Source organism: Nylanderia fulva, unplaced genomic scaffold (assembly GCF_048542155.1).
Source record: "Nylanderia fulva isolate GAGA-0341 unplaced genomic scaffold, ASM4854215v1 Scaffold26, whole genome shotgun sequence".
Classification (NCBI taxonomy): domain Eukaryota; kingdom Metazoa; phylum Arthropoda; class Insecta; order Hymenoptera; family Formicidae; genus Nylanderia; species Nylanderia fulva.
Genome location: NW_028190325.1, coordinates 1,577,282 through 1,603,704, shown reverse-complemented (window position 1 = coordinate 1,603,704; position 26,423 = coordinate 1,577,282). Strand labels below are relative to the sequence as shown.

General features: G+C 37.9%; 1 protein-coding gene across 2 annotated transcripts; it reads left to right on the top strand.

Moving 5' to 3' along the window:
• Positions 1–1,811: 1,811 nt before the first annotated feature.
• Positions 1,812–26,399, top strand: Gbeta13F (guanine nucleotide-binding protein subunit beta-1). Of its 2 annotated transcripts, none has more exons than XM_029313315.2 (7): positions 1,812–2,419; positions 13,994–14,583; positions 16,577–16,722; positions 16,998–17,291; positions 17,652–17,853; positions 17,965–18,181; positions 18,369–26,399. In XM_029313315.2, the coding sequence occupies exons 2-7, from the start codon at positions 14,527–14,529 to the stop codon at positions 18,473–18,475; spliced, it is 1,023 nt and encodes a 340-aa protein (XP_029169148.2). In that variant the 5' UTR covers positions 1,812–2,419; positions 13,994–14,526; the 3' UTR covers positions 18,476–26,399. The 2 variants fall into 2 exon arrangements, with proteins under 2 accessions (XP_029169148.2, XP_029169149.2); XM_029313316.2 differs by lacking the exon at positions 1,812–2,419 and adding an exon at positions 9,821–10,576.
• Positions 26,400–26,423: the final 24 nt, after the last annotated feature.

The following is a 26,423-nucleotide window of genomic DNA, read 5'->3' as shown; positions in this document are numbered from 1 at the left end:
GCGTCCTGCATCCCCGGGGGTTCTTTCATTTTTCGGTTTATTCCACTGTAACGCGACGATCCGTCCGTTCGTTTCCGTACCGGATAGCTTTTTTTCATCGTTTAAATTTCAATAAAATATATCTATAGTGAATGGCAAAATTATTTAGGAGAAACGATACGATTGAACATTATATCTTTTCATGGGTTTTCAATTATTGAGAATAAATATATCGACAAGCGAATAAAAATTGTATTAGAATAAAATATATAGGTGTGATATAAAACATGCGATACAATGCTGTATACAAAATGCATTTTATTATCTCTTTGTTTTTTCGGAGTTTTTAGCGTGCAAAAAAATTTTTATTACGATAACTTGAAAAATATTGATGTTTTTTATATTCGTTGAAATAAAATGAACTTTTGAATTGTGCGATAGTGTGTGAGATACTTTGATATATACCGAAGAGAGATGTTATGCCGATGAGCGTGACATTATATAACGCAATCGTTTTCTTTACTCACGATTGTTACGTTTATCTGATTGTATTCGACATAAAATAAAATAGATAAAGCGTGTACAATATATAAATAAAAATCATTCAAGGGAGAAATTTTATTTATGCAAAAAATGTGTGTATGTGTAACGCTTTTCTTTTAATTATTATAAAGCTAATAAAAATGCAGTTTGTACATTGAGGCATATAATTAAAAATATCTATTATTTTTTTACATATTAATTTACACATTGCATGTCGTTCGCAGGGGTTACGTGTTTGCTAACGAGAAAATAGGATGGATTTGCAAGAAGGGACGGATCGATGTCGTATATTGATTGTGTTATTTTGCGGATATCTCTCGTCGATAAAGTTATCGTGGAATAGTAAGAGGTAAAAGAAAGAGAGTCGTGGGTAAAAGAAAGAGCTATTCCATACCCAGAACGGATAAAGAGAATGTGACTTTACTAGCGAAGTGAGAGGCGAGAGAATTATATTATCCGCCGCGATAAATTTTTCCTTTAATAATGCCATGCCTCACATTTTTGGCACGTATATACATACCTCACATAAAATAAATTCAAACAAGCTCGGCTCGTATTACTCATATAAAAACATATTTACATTCGCACTTAGCAATATATATAGCTCCAAAAAATAAACATGCGCGTAAACATTAATATATGCATTAAATATAACACTATTGTGTAGCGTGGCCAAAAATTGTGTAAAATAAATATCGATTACGATCATGCATGAACTTTTGGCGCCTTTGGTCACGTCAACTTTAATCGGCAATCTTGTGCCGCGATTTCGGTAAAAAAGTACATAAATTCGACTTACCCTCCGTCATTAACTCGACGATAAAGCGAAGGATTATTCACAAATTCAAATATCACGTACAGGATAAATAAATCGTGAGAAGGGAGGAAAATTAAGTTGGCAGAACCGCGTAGAAATTCAAACTCGATCCGCCATTACGCGAATCGCCGAAACTACATGCACGATCAATTTTCGCTGCACTTACTTAACATTCTGCCGACGACGAGGCGGTGATCTCCATCGCTCTCGCGTGGTCGCGCTCACGTGGGACATCATTCCATGAAAGATTTCTGTCGACGACACTCGCGTAATTTATAATAAATCGCGCGAGGAACACGCAAACATTACCGCCCGCCGCGACGCCGGAATTTTGAATAATGGCCGAGCCACGGCGTCGTGCGGCCTCGGCGGCGCTCGGGAGCGCTCGGAAGCGCTCGGGCGCGCTCGGCGCTCCTCGGCTACCGGCGCTGCGGTTCGCGGCTACACGGGGTTCACGAGAGTCGAAGCACGGAGCCCCGCCCTGCCTGCCGCCCGCCAGAGCCGTGTGAAGGTGCAGCAGCCGCAGTAGCAGCAGCAGCAGCAGCAGCTCTGCTAGTTTCGTTCGTGTCGAGTTTTTCGAGTGTGTCGTCGAATGAAAACAATCGTCGACGACGATCCGAGCGTCGTGCATCTCGAGACGTTGACACGCGATCGTCCCGTGTCGCCCCGCCGGCTCGCCGTTGCGATAACGTCCACGTAAGGTCGTAGATCGTCGGTCGTCGTCGTCGTCGTCGTCGACGTCGTCGCTGGCCGTTGTCGTCACGATTGTCCGCCGCGACAGTTAACCTTAAAGAACGGCTCGGGTGCGGTGATAGTGTTTTCTCTCCGTGGAGAGGTACAGCGAGAGGAAACTCGAGTCGTCGGTGCGTTTTCCTCTCTTTGCCCGTCGAGTCGACGGTGCTCGAGACGGAGAGGTGTGACGAGGAAAGTGCGTAGTCATCGATGTGAGAGTCGAGGACGACGAGGAAGAGCAGAGGGAGCGAGTGCGAAAGCGGAGAAAGAAAGAGAGAGAGAGACAGAGGCCGAAGCATCAAGCCGGGAATTCCAAGCTCCGAGCGCAGCTCCGTCAGGGAGCTCCAGGTATGTAACTAGTGGAATTCCATATTCCGGCATCTCACGACTTCCGGATGCGCCGCTGCTCCGGCCAAGCCGCCCGGCCGCCCTTCGCGCGACTCGATAAACCGCCATCATGGCGGTCGCCTAGGCCTACACTCGGTGTCAAAATTCTCCTCCGTTTTCTGCCCGTTACGTATTTCGATCGTGCGCCGAAGACTTTCTCTACGCAACGCCGATTCCCCGTTACGAGGACGAATCGTTTGACCTTGCGAAAACGACGATGTGCCAGTCGCGACGTGTAAAAATCTCTCTTTCGTAATGTCGCTTCGATTTCACGTCATTCGTCAAAAAAAAAAATCGTTGCGACGATACATTCGTAACATCCGCTTTCTATTCGCGAGGGTCGCTCTAATTCGACTAAGTAAGCACGAACTGGTCGGCGAACGAGTCGCCGGAAATAGATCGAGCGTCGCGATTACGGGATGCATTATCGATGCGATCATTGATTGGAACAGACTTCCGAGATATTTGCACTCGTACTTGCGCTATACATATTTTAGTGGTTTCAAGAAAAAAGAATCACCCCGGCTCGGCCGCAGTAAATCTTTCAAAGATTATGCGAGAATCAACAGAAGCACCGACCTGTCACTTTGTACGATTGTTTATATTATAGTGATCGTAAAATGACTCGAATTGTTTTCATAGAGATATATCATTGATCTTTAGACTAATTTTGTAGCAACAGTTGACACAGTTGAATCGATTATTTCAAGTTTTAGATTTTTAGTCGCGCATATAAGCAGAATAATTAAGACCTGACTGCATCAACGTCATTTTGGTTTTAAACGATACTTAAATATATATGTGTGTCTTTATTTGTTTAAAAAGAAAGATAAAAATAGACACATATTTAAGTTCCAACTTGAAGCCAAAATGACGTTGGTGCAATCGGGCATAATTTCTTTCAAAACGGGTTTTCGAGATATACTGAATTTTTATATAAAAATATCTCTGTCATTAAAACAAGAATCGTTATTTAATGATTGAGGTCGTGTGAATGTCGACGTTCTTGTCTTAGGAATGTTTGCGCAGCATGTCGCTCCGAAAACGTCCGGACACCGGTTCTCCTTCGGCGAAGCGACGCCTCTGACGTTTGTTTGACGACGACTTGGATTATCTCGTAGCGCACAATATGCGTAACACAAGTTGCTTTTGTATGATATGCACGAGAGATCTTTGTGTAAGCAAAGTTTACGTTACCTAATCCATGAGGTAAATTTTTTACGCGTGTAATAAATACGAAGCTTGATATTAAAAAAAAAAAAAATAGCGAGTGCTGCGTGGATAAAAGATATACTTATATTATTGATCTAACTTTTTATAGTAAATTTTACACAATTTTACAACTATTTAATTAGTTGTAAATTTAATTAATTTCAACTATTTAATTTAGTAGAACTTGACATAATAATAAGAGGTCAATTATATTTTTATTTATTTAATTAATAAGGATAATATTTCTTTATTTAACAATAAGATTAATGATTGTTAAATGGAGTAATGAGTTATGTTAATCACATATTAAAAATAAAGTTATTAAAGTAGCCAGAAAATCACGAATAAGAGTTTGAAAAATAAAAATAATAAAGCGCAAGTCTGCCGATTATTGAACGTATTTTTCTTCTTTTAAGACTGTAATAACTGCTAAGTGATAATTTCTACTGTGCATGCCTTTTGAAAAGTATTGATTCCAAGAACGTGATGCAAGGCAAAGTCTGTGAATTTTCTTACATAACACAGCATGATTTCCGTCAGTATTAAATATACGTATGTATATATACTTCGTATTTCTCGTCACGCAATCAGTATTTTTTACAACGTTACGATTTTATTGATAAAAAACTGATTTACATCGAATCATGTTTAATTGGTATATTAAATTTGATGTATTATTGTTTTTTTACTATAGTATTTAACAAGTTTTCTTCAAGTATTGTAGAGTATTCGGTTGCCTTTTTGAAGGCAGTATTGAAATTTAGCGAATTTTCCGCAAGCATTCCTTTCTCATTATGCAATTTATTTCATCAACGGAACAATCTCCTCTTTATTATTATCATCATCGCAGTAACTTTTATCGTGGGTATTTAACGCCTATCTTGCTCTCCCGATTATCTGACTCATGCACGAAAGATGAGCAATATAGCGAGCAATATAGCGAAAGCTTGACACGCGACCCGCGTCTTATTAGCGTTATCTTCGGCATTCTCCGAATGGCAGATCTCAGGTTAATGGTCGCAACAAATCAAGTTAGAAATGACAAAGGAAAAGATAGGACAGAGCGATAATGGACAAAGACCGGCTGTTTGCGCAAGCGTGTTATACAGGTGTCACGCGGTATTTACTACGGCTTAGCTCGACGCGACAAACGTGAAAAAAAAAATGTTGGGCGAAACGTCTGAGCTTTGGTGAATAAATGGGGAAAAAATAGTTTCTTGCGACGCGCGCGTCACAATTTCGTCTCGCAATTGGTCGACCAATTGTCGGCCACGGCTGTCTTAATCGGCTTTAATTGCCGCGGAATATAAAGTTGTCGTGCGCGATGGAGACAAGTGGCGTCTTGAGTCTCAATTGACAGCATTCCACTTGAGACACATCGACTATCATGTGCGTTATCGATACTACCGATTAGGCTGGCCGAGGAATCAATTGCACGCCGCAATAAATCGCTCACATTTCTTCGATTCCCACGAGATCCTCCCGAAACGCGAGAGATACGTTCGATCAGAAAAATATCTCGGGGTGTTTCAGATACATATTAAACGTCTCATCTTATTTTATAGTACATTTTGTAATCGTGAATTTATTTATAGAATCGTGGATTATTTTATAAAATCTACTTTGACGTATTTTTTTTCTTTTCATAGTTACGCAATATACACATATTGAATTTTTAATACTCTGCATTTAATCTTTAATCTTGTGAGTTATATTTCCCTAACGTTTCATTCACATACAAAATTAAACTTTAATTAATTAAATGAGTAATTCCTCCTGAATCCCTCTCTATATATTTTACAAAGATACTGCTAACACGGTGCTGACTTTGTGCAAGTTGAATATTGTTCTCAATTGCGACTGTATTTGCGTAGGAAGTTAAACCCATCCGGAACTACTGTTACTCTGCTCGTGTGCGATTCCGTATAATTTCATCGCGGTAGATAACGTCACGTGTGCCGAACGGTGATGAGTTTTGTGCAGATGTGTCTTCGATAGGAAACACTCGTCAAGGAGCCTCTTAAATAGCGATCGCGGTCTACAGGACGGTTAGTAGGTCGCGTTAATTAACCGATGCAAAAGGGTCAACGTGTTCGAGCTGGATGATGTTTCTCAATGTTAAGCCCTTTTCTGATCTCTCAACTGCCAGCCCTCCTTTCTCCTCTTATAATCTCACGTCCCGTTTCATCGCGTCCTTCTGTCTGTCTTATATTTGTCACCGAGATATCGTCTCTTCTGGGGATAGGGAGTAATTCCGAGTGGGAGATAAAACGGAAGGTGATAAATCAATAACAATATAATAAAAAAAGGTCGGCTTGTTAATTTAACAGTTGCTTTGTCAATCTTCTCTGCACTAAAGTTTGATTTAAATCATGTAGATTGAATAATCGTTCGCATCCTCATACGTAATTTATATAATATTGTCTTAATGTTAAACTGTTACGCAATAATTATTATGTATTTGCGTTGCGTAATTATATAAATCATAAGTCGTGAAATTGGAACACCGTTAAGACACTTGGAAAAAATCTCATAGACGCATTTTATGCGGCAAGCAATTCTTCTCGTAAGGCTAATGACGTCACGCGACTGCATTAAACTAGGACAGAGTTTAACACGAAGTTTTGCAGTGTACGATAATGATTACGATAAAAAAAACATCGGCAAGCAAATTGGATTTAGCAAATTTCCTCCGCCTATAAATTCGCCTGACGAATTGTCTGTTTTTTTTCTGCCGGTTAATTGGAATCTGCTCGTCGCGAAAGTCGAACTTTCTTCTCGTGACACTATTTTCATTCATAAAGTAGCACCGGCGATTCCATTTTATAGCGCAGTACCACGTTCGCGAACATTAAATGCCGTTCATTGATGTCGAAGCTGTACGATCAATATTATATACCAGGTGTATTGAATGTAATGTAATTTATACGGTCCAGTTGTACCTCTAAGCATGCGATCAATCAGGAGTTACACGCGCATTCACACGCGCATTTATCCCTGTTTTATGCGACCGGAGACAGTTTTTAATATAATCAAATTTTTTTATCGTCCGCAAGAAAGTCGACTCTCTCTTTGTGCAACGCCCACGCGATGACACGTTTAGAAAAAAAAGCCGAGCATTCTGTGTTAGATATTGCATTAGGTCCTAATATAGAAACGAGGACGTCTCCCTCGGCATCTAGAAATTAACGGGCAACCGATGGCGCCACGCGGCCTGCTTCAGGTTACTTTCTGACGTCACAACTCACCTTCTAACGTCATTTACCTGTACATCTTCCTCTCCCTTCTTCGCGTGCGCCGTATCATTTCTTCTCCGTCTTAGGATTCGATGACCCAAGCGTGTAATTTCATTTGTATCTATCTCGCTATTTTGGTAAATCATTGAGATAAACGCTACTGAAACAAAAAGAACACTCTCAAAAAAGAAAATGAGTACGAATCGTAACACGCGAACCTTGATCGATCGATCAATGCATTTACGTCATGACGTATTTTAAGGTATCGATGATTCCGCACTAAAGTGAGACATTTAGCTTCCTATGATTTTAACTAATGTGATTCACTGATAACTGAATGATATCTGGATTTAATTTCGAGAAAAGAGATATGTGTTTTGCGAAAAAGTGTGCTTTAATCATTATTATTAACTTTAGTTTCGAGAGGCATCTCTATATAAAGATTTCGATAGAACCGTATCAGAATATAAAATCTAGGGAAGGTCAATAAAAATTCGATTACACACTCAGGGTACCTGAGTATCAATCTGGAATTCTCAGGGAATTTGATTTGAACTCAAGGAATGAAAAAAAATTGTCCCTTTGATTTTAAAATATAGTTTCAAAGAATATAAAATTTATTAGATTTATATAAAGTATATATTAAAATATATATATTTTATTATATTATACTATATATTACATTATTATATTAAACAAATACTTCATTTATGTTAAAAAATTATGTATAACAAATAAACTTATTTCAAAATTGTATTCTATAAATATTATTTAAAATACTTTAATTTTACCTGGAATATTTTGAACAAATGTAAAATCATGGAATCCTCAGGGAATTTATTCCTAAGATTTGAGTATTCATCCTAACGCACTCGGTCGCATCGAGCCGGGGAAAATAATTGATGCAAAAATTTAATTAAAAACCTTCTTTATCTTCGATTTACATTCGAATATACGAGCATGACAGAAGTCATAAAATTAGCTGTCCTAACCGGAAATACCCGCGCAGGTGCAACTTGTCGACTCATCTGCGCCCGCCTGTTGAGCAACTGTCGGCGCGCGTTTTGACCCTTTTTTTTTTTTTTTTTAACCCTTCGGTACCCCAAAGAGCACGCTTGTCAAAGGCATCGGCAGTGTACGCGTTCGGGTGTGTGGGGAGGGGGGTACTTGGCAGCAGCCCCGTGGTTGTGTACAGTCGACGTACATCGAAGGGGGAGAGACCGGGAGAGAGCGAGATCACATTGGACGTTGACCCGCGTGGCTCAACTGTTGCTCCCATTCGCGCATCCGGGAGCCCGTTGAAGGGAAACGGCTTAGGGAATTTGATAATGAAACGACTCTTCCGTTAGGCTGTCTCGAGTGTTTGCGCCGCGGGCTTGATCCTGAGAACCGCTGCACGATAATAAATTCGTTCTCGCGAGACACGCATTTTTTGTCGTCGAAAATATGTTTGCCAACAGCGGACGTCTCTCAAGTGGATAAAATCCTATGCAAATTTCACGAAAGGGATGACAAAAAGCTTTCGATGAGACTACGGTTGAGCTGCGTGACGTTAATTGTAAAAAATTAATTGATTCTTACTGAATTCAAGATGTTGCTTTGCTCCGAAATTTTTGCGACTTTGCTCGAATGGAAATTTGTAATTAATTATTTTTGAAAATTTTTTATAGTGAAATTTTCTTTTCCTTAATCCTGAGAACTGCTGTATGCGATCAAATTTGTTCGCGAGACACGCGTTTTTTGTCGTCGAAAATATGTTTGCCAACAGCGGATGTCTCTCAAGTGAATAAAAGTCCTTCGCGTATGCAGATTTCATGAAAGGGATGATAAAAAGTTTTCGACGACACTGCGGTTTGATTGTGTGACGAAAAATTGTAAAAAATTAATTGATCATTATTGAATTCAAGATGTTGCTTTGCTCCGAAATTTTTGCGACTTTGCCTGAATGGAGATTTGTGATCAATTATTTTTGAAATTTTTTTTATAATGGAATTTTCTGTATCAAGAGCGTGATATTTCAATTATTTTATTTTATTTTTTTTTCTCACCGTGACAAAAATAATTCTTTGCCATTTAAAGCTCGAGTTTAATCTGGCATTAACTGTCACCGAGGCTTGGCACAATGCCACCTGTCATAATATAAATAAATGTTGAACGTGGTATCGATTTGAATTAATTTCTTGTTTTTCGACACGAAGATTGATGTTAAGTCACGTTTCTAATTAAAATTGCGTTTCTCTCACGTCTTAAATCAACAATACGCAATTATCAGCGCGATCAATATCAATATTAGTTTAACTACTTTCCCTGCTCTCCGAATGTTTTTTGCTCGCTCTTTAGAATATCTGCTTTTTTTATGTTGCTCGACTTTCTTTAATTTCTCGTCGTTTCTCGCGCAATGACATAGTACTCTCGGTGTGTGTTCATAATAATTATCCACTCCACTTTTCCCGGATGAATGATTATCAGGTTGCTAGCAGCAACAACAACTAACAGAGTATATACTCCCTGCGAAAAGACCGGAAAAACATATTTTATTATAATATAATACTACATATTACATTATTATATTAAAAAATACATATATGTAAAAAAATGACGTAAAAATTTATTTCCAAATTGTATTTTAAATATTATTTAAAATCCTGTAATTTGACCTGGAATTGAGCAAAGGTATCTGCTGGAAAATCATACAGAATCCTCAGAAAAGAAATTTCTCTAAGATTTGACAGTATACACTGAGCTAACGGCTCGAGCAGCAACCTGTCATCGTCGAGTCCGACGACGAGGACGTCGACGACGGCGTCCTCTCGGACGCCGGCTGCTCGGTACGCGGGCGCACTGGCGCCAGCGTCATCTCTCCCACCTCGAGCGACTCGTCCTCCCGGCCGGCCTTCTCTCGAAATCACGTCCTTCCTTGGGTGTGGTTCAGAGATTGCCGAGACGTCGGCTCTCCGGTCGAAGTGCGCGTCGTCTCGGACTCGCTCACCTCGTCGACGACGCTCGTTCCTCCGTATCCTTCGTGAGTTCACGCGCCCGAGAACGATCGCTGGAAACGAGACGGTGCGGCGAGAGCGAACGCGCAAAAAAAGGATGTACATGGATATTAAATAGAAAGGGAGAGAAGGAGAAAAAGAGCGACGAGTGGGGTGAGCCGCACGACGACGTTCAATCGATTCGTCTTCAGGTTGCGTGCGTGCGTGTATATGCTTGTTCCTAGAGCTCCGTGTCGAGTCCAGTGAAATTTAACGACGGGTTAATCTGGGAATAGAGTCCCAAGGACGAGACCGCGTAGAGAAAGTGGGAACTGAATCTGAAAAGTGGAGAACTCCGAGGTTCTCCGGCTCTTCCTCCACGTCAGCTGTCATTCTGAGCTGGACTTAAAAATTCTCCGGCGTCTCCTCGTCGCCGGGGGTGGATTATTCTTCTCGCGCGAAGTCGCGTTTCGACGAGCGCAACCTGGCGGTGACGAGTGGCGGCGCTTTTGACGGGGTTGCAAATCCGTTTCGACCCAGTAGTGGTGGTGGTAGCGGTGCTCCTGCTGCTGCTGGTGGTGGTGGTCGTGCTCGTGATCGTGGTGGTGGCTCTACCGCGTACGGGAGAGGTTATGTCGCCGCGGGCTCGATGACGCTCCTCTGACAGCAGTGGCGGTGACGGTGGGACGGAGCGAGTGAGTTCCATCGATGCATGTGAACCTTCCTTTCCGCTTCGACACCTTCGTAGGCGAGGACGCGTCGCGTCGCCTCTTTTTTTCTCTCTCTTTCTCTCTCCACTTTTTTTTCCCCCTAGCCGATCGAAGCCGCGGCGAGAGATTCTCCGCTGCTCGTCCGAGTTAGTTAGCCGGGACAATGGCGCACGGAAAAAGCAGAAAAGCCGATATACTATACGTGACGTCGCCCGCGTTTTCCCCTGGCGTCAATAGCGCCCTTTCTCGTTATCGATAATTCGCGAAAGCCTCGCAGATTCATCGGCCTTCGTATCTCAGCCGGGACAAGCGGCTTATCGTCGATTACTCATCGATAGTATGAGGTTCTTATGTGTCACTGCCGACGTGATTTTAACAATGAGAATCTTTTTGGATCAAAAGCGGGGGTAAAAATGTCCAAAATATAATCCGTGACGATTCATTTCATAGATGGTACTTTGGTCCTTTTACATAGCTAAAGGTGTGCCATTATTAATATAAATAACGATTTATTAATAGATCTTATATATTGATTTTATGAAAAACTAACATATATATGATTTGTATGTCTATTTTTTATATTGATGAATGTTAATCTTTCATATAGCATTTTTGTCTGGAATAGTTTATTTTGACAAATGAGAGAGAGAGAGAGAGAGAGAGCTTATATAAAATATTAATTTTTATTATGTTGTATCTGTCGTATTACAATTATCTAATTTATTTCTTTAATTGCATATTTATAAGAATATTTATATTTCCTTTTGTTTTTCTTTTTCGTAATACTTTCTTCATCATCGACACAATTTCGCTTAAATATGAATCATTATTCTACATATATTCATAATTATATTCATCAAGTGATTTTCTTGCGATATTCTCAGTATTCTTAGACCCAAAACGTAGGCTATTTATATACTTGTGATCCACATTTTAGATTTACAATAAAGTATATACGTCCTAGTTATTACACTTGGCTCTTATTGCCATTTTTTATCTCGAGTTAATTCTTTTCTTTTTTATTCTCATATGCAAATTACTTTCCCAAGGATTGTTCAAGCATAATATGACCAAATACAAATTTTTTTCTAATTGGATGGATTTTTCTTCTAATTGGCTGGATTATATTAATTCGCGTTGTATATTGTAATTAGAAAAAAATGATTATTCTTTTTATAGTATTTGCGCGTGCAACAAATTTAATTCTCGTCGATTTTCTCCGGAAAATGAAAATATTTCGCATTGAGTCGACCCTCGGTTTCCCCGGGTCATGAAATTTTGCGAATGTGAAAAACGCATCGTGGATTACTTAATTATTCGAACGTAATTAATTATGCTAATTTGCGAGGCAATTTTTTAACAGAGCGATGTAATATTGAGGAAAGTTTTGCCTTGTTTTCGATAGAGGAAACTTGAAAGTTTTCAGTATTAATAAAATTTGAACAATTTATTGTTTGAACCTACAAAGCATAAATAAGCTTAGAATAATTAATTTGATTTTAACATAATGATAAAAAATATGTAACATATACTTGTTTATCATTTCTGAGATTTTTCTTGCAAGATTCAAAGTAGAATAATTTTCGATTCTAATAGTTTGGATCAATTTTAGTTCGGGAATCATATGATTTATTATGCACATTCTCAGCAAAATTAAGACAATTATTTTGAATGTTAATGTATAAAATATTAAAATAGAAGACAAGAGAGAAAAATTTATTGGGAACTTCCTAAATACAGCAGAGATTTTGTCTTCTCAAAAAAATAACACACATTTCTTCTTTTTAATATTGTACTCTACTATTTTCGACAATGATTACACAGTCCAATATGTATGTTTTTTCTTCAAAAAATAGATAAAATTGGTAACTTATCTAAAATAGAAATGGCAAACGTGTCAGTAGTTTTCAGTCAATTATCGGTTTTCCGAGTATCGATATTACATTGCAATAACTAGTTGCATTGGCGTCGACGGATCCGTTCGCCGTCGTGACGGTGATATACGTCGCGTGGCTGACGTTTTTCTCAAGGAAAAGTATACGCTGACGGAAACTCGAATCTCGAATCGCTGCAACTCGGCAGAGAAAAAGGGGGAGAGAAAGAGACAGAGGTTGCGATAAAAATATCTGCGCACCCGTCACAACCGAAATATTTTTAGTGATCCGATAATTATATTTTGTTTTTCTTTACACGCGCCGGCTTATATACGTACGTACGTGCGTGCGTGTGTTATATATAGATGTACATATATATATATATATATATACATATATGTGTTCGATCAAAGAAACGTTCTGCCGTTAATATAGAATGGCTATATGCAATTATTTTAATTAAAGCCGTTGTCCTGTTGGTAGAGAGAGAGAGAGAGAGAGAGAGAGAGAGAGAGAGAGAGAGAGAGAGAGAGAGAGAGAGAGAGAGAGAGACGAGTCTTTTCTTCAATAATGCACTTTAATTTAGCACTTAGAATGATTTTTTTCTATGCACAGGTTTCGCGAAAATGAGAGTCGCAATCATATATAATGAAATTTTTAATTTTATTTATCTTATTCTCTCTCTTTCTCGTATGACAAAATAGAATGTCTTATTTTAATATGCAAGCTTTTTAATATGAATTATTACGCGCGTCTGGAAATAACTATTTATTTTCACTGGCGTATTACGTTCGGAAGCAGCACATGTGCCAATTAACTAGACGATCCAAAAATAGCGATGTAATAAATATTTAAGTTTGAGAGGCTCTAATTCATTACTATTAGAGAGAGAGTATATATATAAATATTTAATTATTTAAATTTCGACATTTTTAAAATCTTCGATATTTTTATACTTTGATATCTCACAGTCTCTGATATCTCTTCGAGCATATGTAGATTTTCGCAACATTGCGTTGATAACACGTATTGTATGCCGCGTGCAAAGTCGACGCTATTATCTATTACAGTCATTAAGAAACCGCGGTAATTCTCGGATGACGTTTGCCTTTTGGTATGCCGTCTGTTCATTTTCCTCGAGTTGTAGCAAAAGCCGTGCGTTGTTCGCGCACATTATGTAAAACATTGTGCAAATACATACAGCAAATACATGTGACAAATATGGAGTTATTGTTAATTTAGCACTTTTAGAATTTCTCCGTACGAAAGGATAAATTCTTGCAAATGTCGAGAAAAGATGAATTAACATTTGCATTTTATTTTATATAAATTGAAAGCTTTATACATATATTAAAAAGATTTCAACATTTTTCTTCGTCATTTTAATAAAGAATACCGACACGATACCATAGAGGGAAATAATTTTCAGGCTCATACTTTCAGACTCCATTTCCATATACTATGATTTAAGTATATACAAGCTTATCACGGACAATTGAGTTGACTAATTTGAAATATTGTGTTTCAGAGGTGGCAACGGTCTCGTCAAGAAGTGTCGAAGCTGGCGTGTGGGGCGGAGAAGTCAGCTGTGGTCTGGCTCTGATTCCGGTGGTAGCGGCGGAAGCGGAAGCCGCGAAGGCAATAGCAAAGGCAGAAGACGAGGAGGTGGGGCCGGGAAAAGCTGCCGGTAGCTCTGATTTCGTTGGAAGAAGACGGTGCGGATCTTATCCTCATTCCCATTGGCATCTACCTCTTCTTCTTTTACTTCGGATCCTGTCTTACGGAAGTGGTACATTCGGAAGGGTTCGCCAGTGGCCGCCGGAAGGACTCTCGACGGCGTGACACCGGCCTCGCGATCGGCCTTTCTCCCGCGGAGGAGTAAGCGCCGCACAGACAGGAGTCACCGTCATCCGTCATCATCGTAGAAATTACATTCTGTGAGCCCTCTCCGAGGCGAAACCAGAGGAGAGAGCTTCCTCAGTCTCACCCTTGCGACGTTCCAGTATCTCTCGGCCCCGTTAACGGGCTCTCATAAGCCTCGCACGTCATCTGCCAGACATCATGAACGAGCTCGACAGTCTTCGTCAGGAGGCGGAGACGCTGAAAAATTCCATTCGGGTAAGTACCCGCTTCAAGATTATTTTTTCTTTTTTTTTTTTTTTATCCTATATAGAAAGATTTGTTTTTCTAAAAACAGTTTATTCGCGATTTTCGCGAAATATATCTTTCAAATTAAAGGAAATATTGGTTAATAAATAATTATTTGTTGTATTATGATATCTTTAATTGCATTTGTTGAAGGAAAAAATAGATTGCTTGCGTGCAATTATGGTATACAAATGCTAAAGCAAATTTGTTAGACTGAAACGACAATATTTAACTTTGTAACATTAAATTGCTTAAGCCTATAAAAAAATATCAAATTGGCTTATTTTTATATGCCAGATTTTATATGCCAATTTTATATAACTCTCTTCCGCATCTTTCTTTATTCTTGACGTTATCGTAAATTTTAACCGATAAAAGATATATTCATCTACTCTTCTTCTTTTACCTCGTTTATATGGCGAATGATTTTCCGTATAGTTGTGAGGATATGAAGCTGGTTAGGTGGTGGTAGTGTGGTGGTGGTAGGGCGCGGCATAACCGTCGCTTCTCTGATCAATACGCCACCATCCCTCTCTCTCTCTCTCTCACTCCATGTCTTGTTTCTTCTCTCGATGTATTCGTCTCTCTTTCTTCTATGCGTTCCCCTCATCCCTGCCTTTCCCTCTTATACATGCATAAAATGCACGCGCTCGCACGGTATGCGCGGAAATATGCGCTTACGATAAAAGGACTACGCTATTGGTCTTGTCTGCTAATTATTTATGACGCGTGCTGCAACTTTGTTTAGCAAATAAAATTGCCAATGTACATCGCGCAATAACACATGCGTATATCATTAATGTTCAAATATTTTCTTTAATTGAGCATAACATTTTTTTAAATGATGATTGACATTTCGTATAATTAACATTTTTTACTCTGTTTTCACCATTGATATATTTCTTTACTATTTCTTATCAAATTTTTATCTCAAATTGTTTTATTGAGATATACTATAAATGTTCAAATATTTTTTTTAATTGCGCATAACATTTTTTAAAATAATGATTGACATTTCGTATAATTCACATTTTTGACACTGTCTTTACCATTAATATATTTCTTTGATATTTCTTATCAAATTTTTATCTCAAGTTTTATTGAGATATATTAATAAATGTTTAAATATTTTCTTCAATTGTGATTAACATTTTTAAAATAATGATTGAAATTTTATGTTAATATTTTTGACGTTGTCTTCATCATCAATGTATTTTTTTGATATTTTTTATGAAATTTCTAAACTATTTCACATTGTTTTATTGAAAATTAGATTTCAATGAAGTAATATAGGGTAAGTTGCAATTATTACAACTTGCAAAATCAAATTACAGATTTAGCATTTGCGCAGTTTTACTGTAGAATTTAATAATTATCTTGAAATATGAAGAGAGATTAATATTATTACTACGAACGGTAAGAAGTTATATCCAACTAATATTAAATCACTTTAAATGTACTACTGCATTACGATTCGATCTGAAAGGTCAACTGAAAGGCAAAATTGCGGCATAATATCGGACTAAAGACACGCGAGCACGTCGACAATTCACTGAAAATCCTTTTTCTCACCCCGTAACTTCCTTTTTCTAATTCCTTAAAATTCATGGGAATTTTTAACATTCTGTTCAGCAGCATGTTTGGTCGTTTGACCTTTTGTGCTGAATTCGTGTATACATGGGCATGGAATTAAATAACATTTTTATGTATAATTTCCTAAATTTATACGATGACGACATGGATTACTAGTCAACATCTTCTGATTAGAATGTCATTTTAACGTGTTAAATATTCATGCCTTAATTACCATAGAATGTGAATGAGATTTTTATTCGTCATATTCTTTTGCGACTAACAATAATAACTTAAATACTTATTGCGGATCATTACGTGCGTTAGAGATCAAATGCGAGAAATAGATCGTAAATTGATTTATGAATTTGCATATGATCTCATGCTGCAGGATGCCAGGAAAGCAGCATGCGACACGTCCTTGGCCCAGGCCACATCGGGCATGGAACCTATCGGTCGCATACAAATGCGCACGAGACGTACGCTTCGCGGTCACTTAGCTAAGATTTATGCGATGCATTGGGGAAGTGACTCCAGGTATGATGTTAGATGTAGATGATTAGATGATGGCACATTGGTGTGAAATCTCAATGTAAATAAAATTTTATTTGTGAATTCTATATGAAAAACAAGATTCGAGAAAACAAAAACATAAATATTTACAGCTATTGCTTAAATATATATTTTTTTACGTCATAAAACTTTAAAATTTGAAAAATTTAGGAAAGATATTATAACATAAAGAAAGATTTTTCTCTCCCCTTTTACTTTTACACGTTTTCTTCAGGATGTTTTGTACTTTTCGTATATAGGAATCTAGTCTCCGCATCGCAAGACGGCAAACTGATCGTTTGGGACAGTTATACCACCAATAAGGTTCACGCAATTCCATTGCGGTCCTCATGGGTAACGACTTGTGCATACGCGCCCTCGGGTAGTTATGTAGCGTGCGGTGGGCTGGACAATATCTGTTCCATCTATAGCCTTAAAACTAGGGAAGGTAATGTGCGGGTGAGCAGAGAGCTTCCGGGTCACACTGGGTATTTGTCCTGCTGTCGATTCTACGACGACAACCAGATCGTCACTAGTTCCGGCGACATGTCTTGGTAAGTAAATCTAGAAATTTACTGCAAATAAAACTTTAATATAAAATGTAATTAAATTGCAACTTTTTTATTATTTTATAATTTTTATAATTTTTATAATTTGAAAGCATATATTAAGAAGAAATCATGAATATATATAAAAAATAAACCTCTCAATTAGCTATTAAAAAAATACAAAACGTTATGAAAAGTGAAACAAGAGCTCTCAATAAAAATATATTTGTAAGAAATTCTTCCTATTCCTTATCCCAAGTTTCCATCATTAAGTGTAATCATGAAGACTCCTGAAGATTCCTGAAGACTCCTGAAGATTCTTGAAGATTGTGAGGCGAACTAGAACGCTGAATTGTTCTGATTTAGTGCTCTATGGGACATCGAGACCGGCCAGCAGTGCACCTCGTTCATCGGGCATACTGGCGATGTGATGTCCTTGTCGTTGGCGCCTGATACACGCACTTTTGTATCCGGCGCATGCGACGCTAGTGCAAAATTATGGGATATTCGCGAAGGATCCTGCAAGCAGACTTTCCCGGGTCACGAGAGTGACATAAATGCCGTAACGGTGAGAGATACTTTTCATTAAGTGAATAAAAATAATTATATTTTTGTGAACGTCGCTACTACCGTGCTTTCGAAAAAGAATTTTTTTGACGATTTGATTTATTATTTACAGTTCTTCCCGAACGGATACGCTTTCGCGACAGGCTCGGATGATGCGACCTGCAGACTCTTCGATATTAGAGCAGATCAGGAACTCGCGATGTACAGTCACGACAATATCATTTGCGGTATCACCAGTGTAGCTTTCAGCAAGAGCGGTAGATTATTGCTGGCGGGCTACGACGATTTCAATTGCAATGTTTGGGATTCCATGAAGACGGAACGAGCTGGTAAATTGAATTGATATCTCGTGAATGATAGATTTTTTTCAAGAGAGAAGAGAGATTTCGTTTGAGGTCCTTCTCTCTCGATGATGTTTTTTTTTATCGCATTTATTATTTTCAATATTTTGTTATTAAATAACATTATCACTATTACACATTAAAAATATATTTATGTTTAAACTCTATTTTTCAGGCATTCTTGCTGGGCATGACAATCGCGTGTCTTGCCTTGGGGTTACGGAAGACGGCATGGCAGTAGCGACGGGTTCTTGGGATTCGTTCCTACGCATTTGGAATTAACTTGGGGCTCTTCCCAGAACGTTCCTTCAAAGAACCAACTACAGTCAACCAGCATACAGCATAAGAATCAAGTACCACCATCTGACCACTGAGCAAATTGGCATGCCAGCAGTCACGACGCTAGCGAATAACCCGTCAGGTTCACCGGAGTTGACGCTGATTAGAAACTTTGGATACCCGATTAGTAGCAGCAGCAGCGGCAGAAGCAACAATAACAATTACGATCGTAGAAAGGTTCACGATAACAATGGCGATGGTAGCAGCAGCGAATTTTAAAATGTTTTGGATTGTGGTGATAAAAAAGACTCCCGCAACAGGCGTATCGTAGTCGACTTGACCTGGCGACATAGTAAAGTCGGCGACAAGGACCACGAATATCAACGCTTCTAGGAAGAATCTAAACTCCAATTGGATCGAATATACATTGTTGCCAAAAAATGCGCGGCAGAGGATAAGAATCGAGAATGAGCGCCGACAACAAGACCAACAGTCAAGAATTTCTTATGGCATCGGGCACGCATTTCTTTTTCTCCTCCCCTTTCTCAAGGACTTTCTTCGAGAGGCACGTGCTATTCTATGGCTTTGATAGTTCTTTTCCTACGAAGTATTCCCAGTCGAGGATTCCAAAGTTCGAAGGACGGACGACAATCTCGTGCCGACGATCGTCGAGAGATTTCCATCTCGAATCAAGGTTCATTGTCGAGAAAATACCGTTAATGGCTGCTTCGGTGGTTGGCTGCGAGTTACTTTTCCCGATACACAATTGTATTGGGCGGAGAATATAGGATGTGCAACCATGGATATTGCGTAGCAATCCGGAAATAAAAGACGAGCCAGTCAGAGGTCATGATAGTCTTGCAATGTTGCGTTCGAATCATACGACGCACACTGAACGCACAGGTGTATCAATGGAGATTCACAAAGAGTCACAAAGACACGAATTGCATATACTTGCACACAAAAGCGAGTAATCGAATAAAATATAGAACAGATGCGGATCGTTCACCAGCAGCCTCGAAATACATTCAAGTCGCACACACTTGTCACGTAAGCTTTGCCCTCGTGCACGAGCATCGAGCGGCCAAGCAGGAAGAAAAGAATAACAAGATGATCACTTTTTTTAACACGATAATACGCCGACTTCGCACCGCTACAACTATTACTATTATTGCTATTATTATCACGACCCCCTTGATGAATTTCGTAGATGTATCGTTATTTATTTTGTATAGACTTCTGCCATAGGCCGCCCTGCGCCTGCGTTTTTTTGCGAATGCGAGAGCGATTGAGCATGTAGTAAAAGAGAATGAACGGAACTTGTGAGAGCGTGTGAACGAGAGCGCGAAAGGCGTGCGGCCCATTGCCAATCAAAAAAAAAGGAGGAACGGGATACGAGACACGAGATGCGCGAATAATGACGATGTTGAATGCAGAGAACGCTTTGATAAATAATTTGTAATACGATGGTTTGGTAAATGAAAAAGTCGACAGATCACGTTCGTAGAAGATCACAAGAAGACTTGAAGTGACGGATCAGTGAGCGAGAAAGCAGACCAGGTATTGAATTTCGTCTTTTTTTTTATTGCGATAAAATTACGAACGCGTAAAGCGACGGGCCAGCGTAACGTGTCAAGTAACGTTTAATGTAACGTGTATTTGTTTAGTTCATAGTGTCTATACCTTAACCTTTCCCCCTACCCTCACTCCAATTATCCCTGATTGTGGCAACAGCGGGAAGGAGAAAAAGAATTATCTTCGACTATCGTCTCTGACGAAGTATCGTATCTCTTCCCATTATCGATTCAGCGCCAATTAATCCTCGTGCACGAGGCAGGCACGTGCTCTCGATCGAAAGAGTCGTGCCAGAAATTTCCTTGAAATAGGACCCAAAGAATCAGGTTGAATGAAGAACCGCGAGATAACCCCCCCCCCTCCCGCCTTTCTATCGTGATTTCTTTTTACATCTCGCTCATCACGTTTTGTTTATTACAGCCTTTTTCGTTAACTCGTATTTGTACTGTTTCGATAACTTTTAAGCTCACTTTATATCCCTCCTCTTTCTGCGATAAACCATCACTTTCCTCTCCCTTTCCAGCCTGTTCTGTCCTTTTTTGTCGGAAATAGATGTTGAAACTGTGTATGCATTTAAAAATAATATAATGATAACGATTATATAATATTAATATTAACGACGATTGTAATTTATAATTATTAATATTTAATATATAAGTATAAATAAGGTCGATGGTTCTTCAGTATCGCAGGATATATCGCAATATGGTCCAATCGCCTTCCGGCAACCACGCTCATTTACACGCGTTTTTTTATTTTTATTTTATTTTTTTTATGTATTTTATATATTTGTATTGAAAATAGAATTTAATAATCGCATGTTATTGCGTTTTGTTTTAAGTTTATTGGGAAACAAATCTCAGATTGATAGGAATCTTGTGCATTTTTGTTGTAATATATAAATAAAAATAACGTTGTATATGTTAGAAATCATTGCGACATCATGAAACAATTTTTGAAGAATATATCATCGAGTATCAGTTAGCAAAAATCGCGAGAATTGGAGGAAGCAAGCGTGGATTCCGGAAAGCGACTATTTCTTCGAAAGATTCTTCGAAAAATTTTTCCTAGTGGAACTAACTATGTAATTTGGCTAGAGCGGAGCAAGTGAGTATCAATGAGGACTTTCGAGAGACGTTGCAAATTTTCTCGAAACATTTGACACATTTCGTAAAACCGGTTCTTTTTTTTTTTTTTTTATACACAACTCTTCGCGATTAATCTCGCTTATATAATGCTTTGTACATGTTGGATGTCAAACGGGCAAAAGATCTTTTTCCGTCTCGAAAGAGAAGATTCTTGTTCCTTCGATTCTTTGTATTATTAAGAATTCTTCCAAAGTTCGATTCGAAAAACGAGAGACAAAAGCGTGATTAAAATGACCGCTTTTCGATTTTTCTGGCGCAACTTCGAAACAATATCCGTGCGAAAAGGAACAATCTTAGAGCAGAGAATTCTGAAGGAAGAGGAGACTTTAATAAGCAGATTAATGAAAACAGATCTGTGCTTATTGCATTTCGCGATTCCGTAGATTCCCGCCGAGGGGAATCCTCTCTCAATCTTTTTGTACCTCTTGAAGCCTTGAAACAATATGGTTTCTTATCCTTGGTACGAGTAAGAAAAAGTAGTTCTATCGACGAGTAATGCAAAATTGACAAGTTATTAAGCCTCTAGTCATATTAACAGCACGCGCGCAAATAAAAGAATGCAAGAGAAGAACAACAGGTGAAGAACTTTGTAAGCAGAAATCTTTTTCTAAAATCTCTTGTCTCCTTATTTGCGCGAATAAGATTATGAAATCCGACTTTAATTTGTTTTTTTTTCTCAGAAAAAATATGACAAAAACGATAGATTAATTGCGACACAGGACGATGAGAAAATCACTGATGAAATCAGCCTTTTCTTTTATTTTGAGCCTTTAATAGTATATACTATAAGATGAATAAAAATACTTGGGAAAATAATCAAACGTGGCGTTTCCGTTATTTTTTTATCGCTTCTTCGCTTTCTGTTCCCACCCTCCGTAAGCAACATACTTGCGCACTTTATGGTTTCACTATCCCAATAATTTTTTTTATGTTTTGATTTTGAACGCGCGTATATTTATTTTCGCTAATTACATCGTTGATTTCGTCAAGCAACACCCTGGCTAAGGCGAGTTGGTCTATGTTGGGTCCTATTTCAATTATGGAATAATCGTCACTCTAGTATACATGTAGTTAGTAAAAGGGGGAAAAGGAGGAAAGAAAGGGAAGAAACGTGAAGAATGTGCCGACGACACTTTCGTGACTTGTTTTAAGATGGACGACGAGAAGCCGTCAGGAATACTGCCTCTTTCAAGTTATGCACAAAAAAAAAAAAGAATAAATTACGATATGTAGTACGTGTATTATACATAAAAGAAATACATTAAATAACCGTGCAAACCACTGTTAAAGTTTAAAAAGAAAGAACGCGCAAGAGGACGTGGCCGTGCGACGTGCAAGACAACTAAAGACGAGTGAAAAGTGCATCGATGAAGATCGAGTGTAAAGTATTTCGGTGAACATTAATCTCGGGAGAGGAACGTACATTCACTCAGTAACTGAGGGCAAAACACGTCTTCACTGTTAAATGGTAGATAGTTACAAAGAGATTTCATCACTTTTTTATATATAAAAAGATTATATATACGTATATAAAAATAATGATAAATAATTAATCACTATTGACAGTTAGCCTAGGTCATTTCGCCTATAGTCACTTGCTATGGAGGATATTTCTACAAGGCATGCGAAAATTGTTAGAATCGAACCCAATTGGCTATATTTTTTTGTAATATAAACGAGCAACATACAGACTAATTTACGAATTAAATAAATGGTTTTTTTTTTTTTTTTATAATTGTCATCTTGAAGACCTCGTGGATGTGTCTCTGTCGCGGAATTCATCGTCATTCGTATGATGTTAGGAAGAATTGTTTCGGAAGGAAATTAAACAATCTGTTTACGGGTAAATATAGAGAAAGACGCGAATTTCGTCGAGTTACAGCGATGGATAATTATTATATTCGAATAATTGAAATCAAATTTCAAAGTTTCTTTTCTTTCTCCCTATATCGAGTCATTCCATGTTCCATCTAAATGTTTTTTAATATAAAGATATCTTTACACACATACACACACTTATATACGCATTATTTCTATTGCAATAAGCTATGCTGGCTTTCGATATCTGTTTATACCTACACTTTCACAGGAAATTTATCAGAATAATGTAATGTCCGATAACATTCCGCAATAGAGAGAAGTTTACGCGAAATATAATCTGGAAATGATTCTTTCGAGCACACAAAAGTCATCTGTTCGTATTCATTGATCATCAGATAGATCATCTACGTAGAAAGCAGAGAACGTTTAAATACGATAACCGCAATTAAGGATGCATGGTTCATAATTAGTATCATGATACCGTTATCTCAAAACGTTATATTGTATCTATATCTCTTGTCGCGGTTTTTAAAATGACGCGAAATAAAAATCGCGCTAGACGGGGATGATCGATTAATTATTTCATTTTACGAAATTGCGTGATTTGCTGCATGTATGCGTGAAAGAAACTGCAGTACGCGGTTCATTCGCGCATCTTTCACTGTGCATATTTAAGAAATTGCGAAATAAATCAAGTATCAAACTTGACAAATGCGTTTTCGCGGAAAAAAAATTCAATAAATCTGCAATAAAAAGTAGAAGCTATGCAAAAATATGCTTTATCGATCCCAAGGAGAAAGGGCAAAAATTATAATTACATATTTATATTTGTATTTTACACATTGTAATTATTTCATTACGTATTTAAATGTGGAACGCTCATTAAATATGTCCAGAGAAATGTCATTGCAAATATCATATGTTAAAAAGACGATGAGCGTATGAAGGTCACGTTTGCATAGTGTTCGATAATAATATCTTTCGATTTCAATGTCGTATTCTAAGTCATTTATAGTCATCGATGAGTTTTTTTTAACACACACATACATACGTAAATATACCTAAGAGGGTGTGCAAACGAAGTGCGTATCCTTCTAAGCCCTAAGCAAATTGCAAATTTGAAACACGAGCTTTTGTTACTACAATACTTGTAAACTCGATTCCTTCGCAGCATTTCTCATTAACATTAACGTAATTCGTGATATAATAATGAGCCGAAATTCTAATAAGGAAACGGCATTTTTATGAACTTCATTACCTAGACATGGTTTATGGTTTTGTAAAGTTTCCTTTAGACGCGTCTTGAATCGTCTAACGATTTTTACGTGATTTTATTGTAAAACTTACAATAGTGCTACGAAGGTCTGGTGCGTTCGATCTGCAATCATGAAGGAGAAAAACGGCCAATTGATAAACTCGTATTTTTATGCCCTTTAACTTTTTCACGTTTCTTAATTGAATAATTAATGATAACTATGTTTAAGATTAAAAAAAAAAAAAGAAAATATTTTAGCAAGTTTTTGATATCAGATACATAGATATATAATGTTATTCGCGATGATATATATATATTCGTTGGAACATATCTTTGAACTCTAAAAAAATTTAATTACATTTCTTTTTAACATAAATTCGATGTATATTGCTTTATTGATTTCTTTTCGGTTTTTCGTGATATTACAATGACAATCTTAATTATGAAATGATTATCAAAGTACAAAGCTTATCAGAATTTATCGGCGAGAACGCTCATTATAATCGCGCTCTTTTAAGAAATAAGAAAACGCATCGCTTTAGTTATTAACTCACGACGAAGCTTCGTCCGAAACGGGAACAAAAGTAAGGGAACGGCGGGAGAAGATTTATTTTTATTGCATCAGAGCAAAAGACTGACGCGCGTTTTTTTAATGTCAAAGTGAGATCGAGATGATTAATCTCTCTTATATAATAAAAGCCAAACTGTAAAAGAAAAAAAAAACAGAGAACATGACAGGTGTGACAAAGTTCTGTTGCTTCTGCTTCGTGATTGCAAATTAGGATAACCGGAGTTATATATGTTTGTTACGGTGTCGCGAGAGAACAATTGCTTTTTTTATATATACCGTTGTGAAAACAAAACGGAAAATAAAAGAGCATCCTTTCTGATAAAAAAGGCGCCGTTCGATTTTGATATCGACAAAACTGTAACCGTAATCGACGATGAGAAGTCGATTGTGGCCCTACGATAAGGGACAAAAAAAAGGAAAAACCAAAGCGGCGGACTTCCCGACTTTTTGAAAAGAGATAAACTTAGTGCGTAAGATACTCTCTGTATAACGTAAGTCATAAGTCGTAAAGTGTAAGGGCTGTAACGCATCAACTAATCATTAACCGCGACGGAAACAACCATACAACTATTATCACGATAACGATACGATAGTACGAGGAGATAAGAGCCCAAAGAGACGTAAGAGGGTGTCGATGAAAAAATGATTCGATGGACGCGACGAAAATCAATGCGTTCGAATCAAAGGAAACTTCTCTTCGCGCGAGATTTCTCGTTCCCGATTTTCTCACTCTCGATCATCGATCGTTCTTTGTCGACGCCCTCGATTTACGTTCTAAAGAATAACTTACATTACAATTAGGGAGCAAACGAGAATGCGAGCGAGAGAGAAAAGAATTATCTATGAGAGAACACAAGTAAATTACGTAAGAATGAGTGAGAAAAAGAAAACAAAGATGCATATAAAGAAAAAAAAAAGAAAAAAAACTACCAAATTTAATTTTTGCGTGCCTGTGCGGAGATGAGAGAGAGAGAGAGAGAGAGAGAGAGAGAGAGCGAGGTGATATATACGCGCATATTTATAAATCTATTACTATAAACGATCTTAGCGGAAGGTGTGTAATCCGTACGCTTGTTTGACAGAACGAGAGGGGATACGCGTTCCTTATTATTCCCTACACAGATATGTTATAAACAAAATGAGGGAGACCATGTGAAAGGACGGGATTTGAGAAAGTGTGAGAGAGACAATTTCGTTATATACGCGCGGCATCACCCTCTATATAAATATAGTATAATATCAAGAGCTTTTTGCCAAGTGCAAGGTGGTAGCTTCTGCGGGTATAAACGATCTATTTGAGATCTGGAGAGGAGGCCACAGGCTGAATTTAAGAGACGAGGGGATACAGAGATAATATATTTAAACGTGACAGACTATCGTTTCTTTCGCGTGCGACCGATTTATCATTGCGCATATAATTACGGATTAATTATTATTACTATTATTAATTACGGCCCATTGACATCACCGCCATCGCGTCTCATTATTATGATTATTATTATTATATAATTGATGTGAGTGTGGAACACAAAAATAAAGTGTACGTAGTAGAAGGTCGATCTGTTCCACCACCTGTCTCGT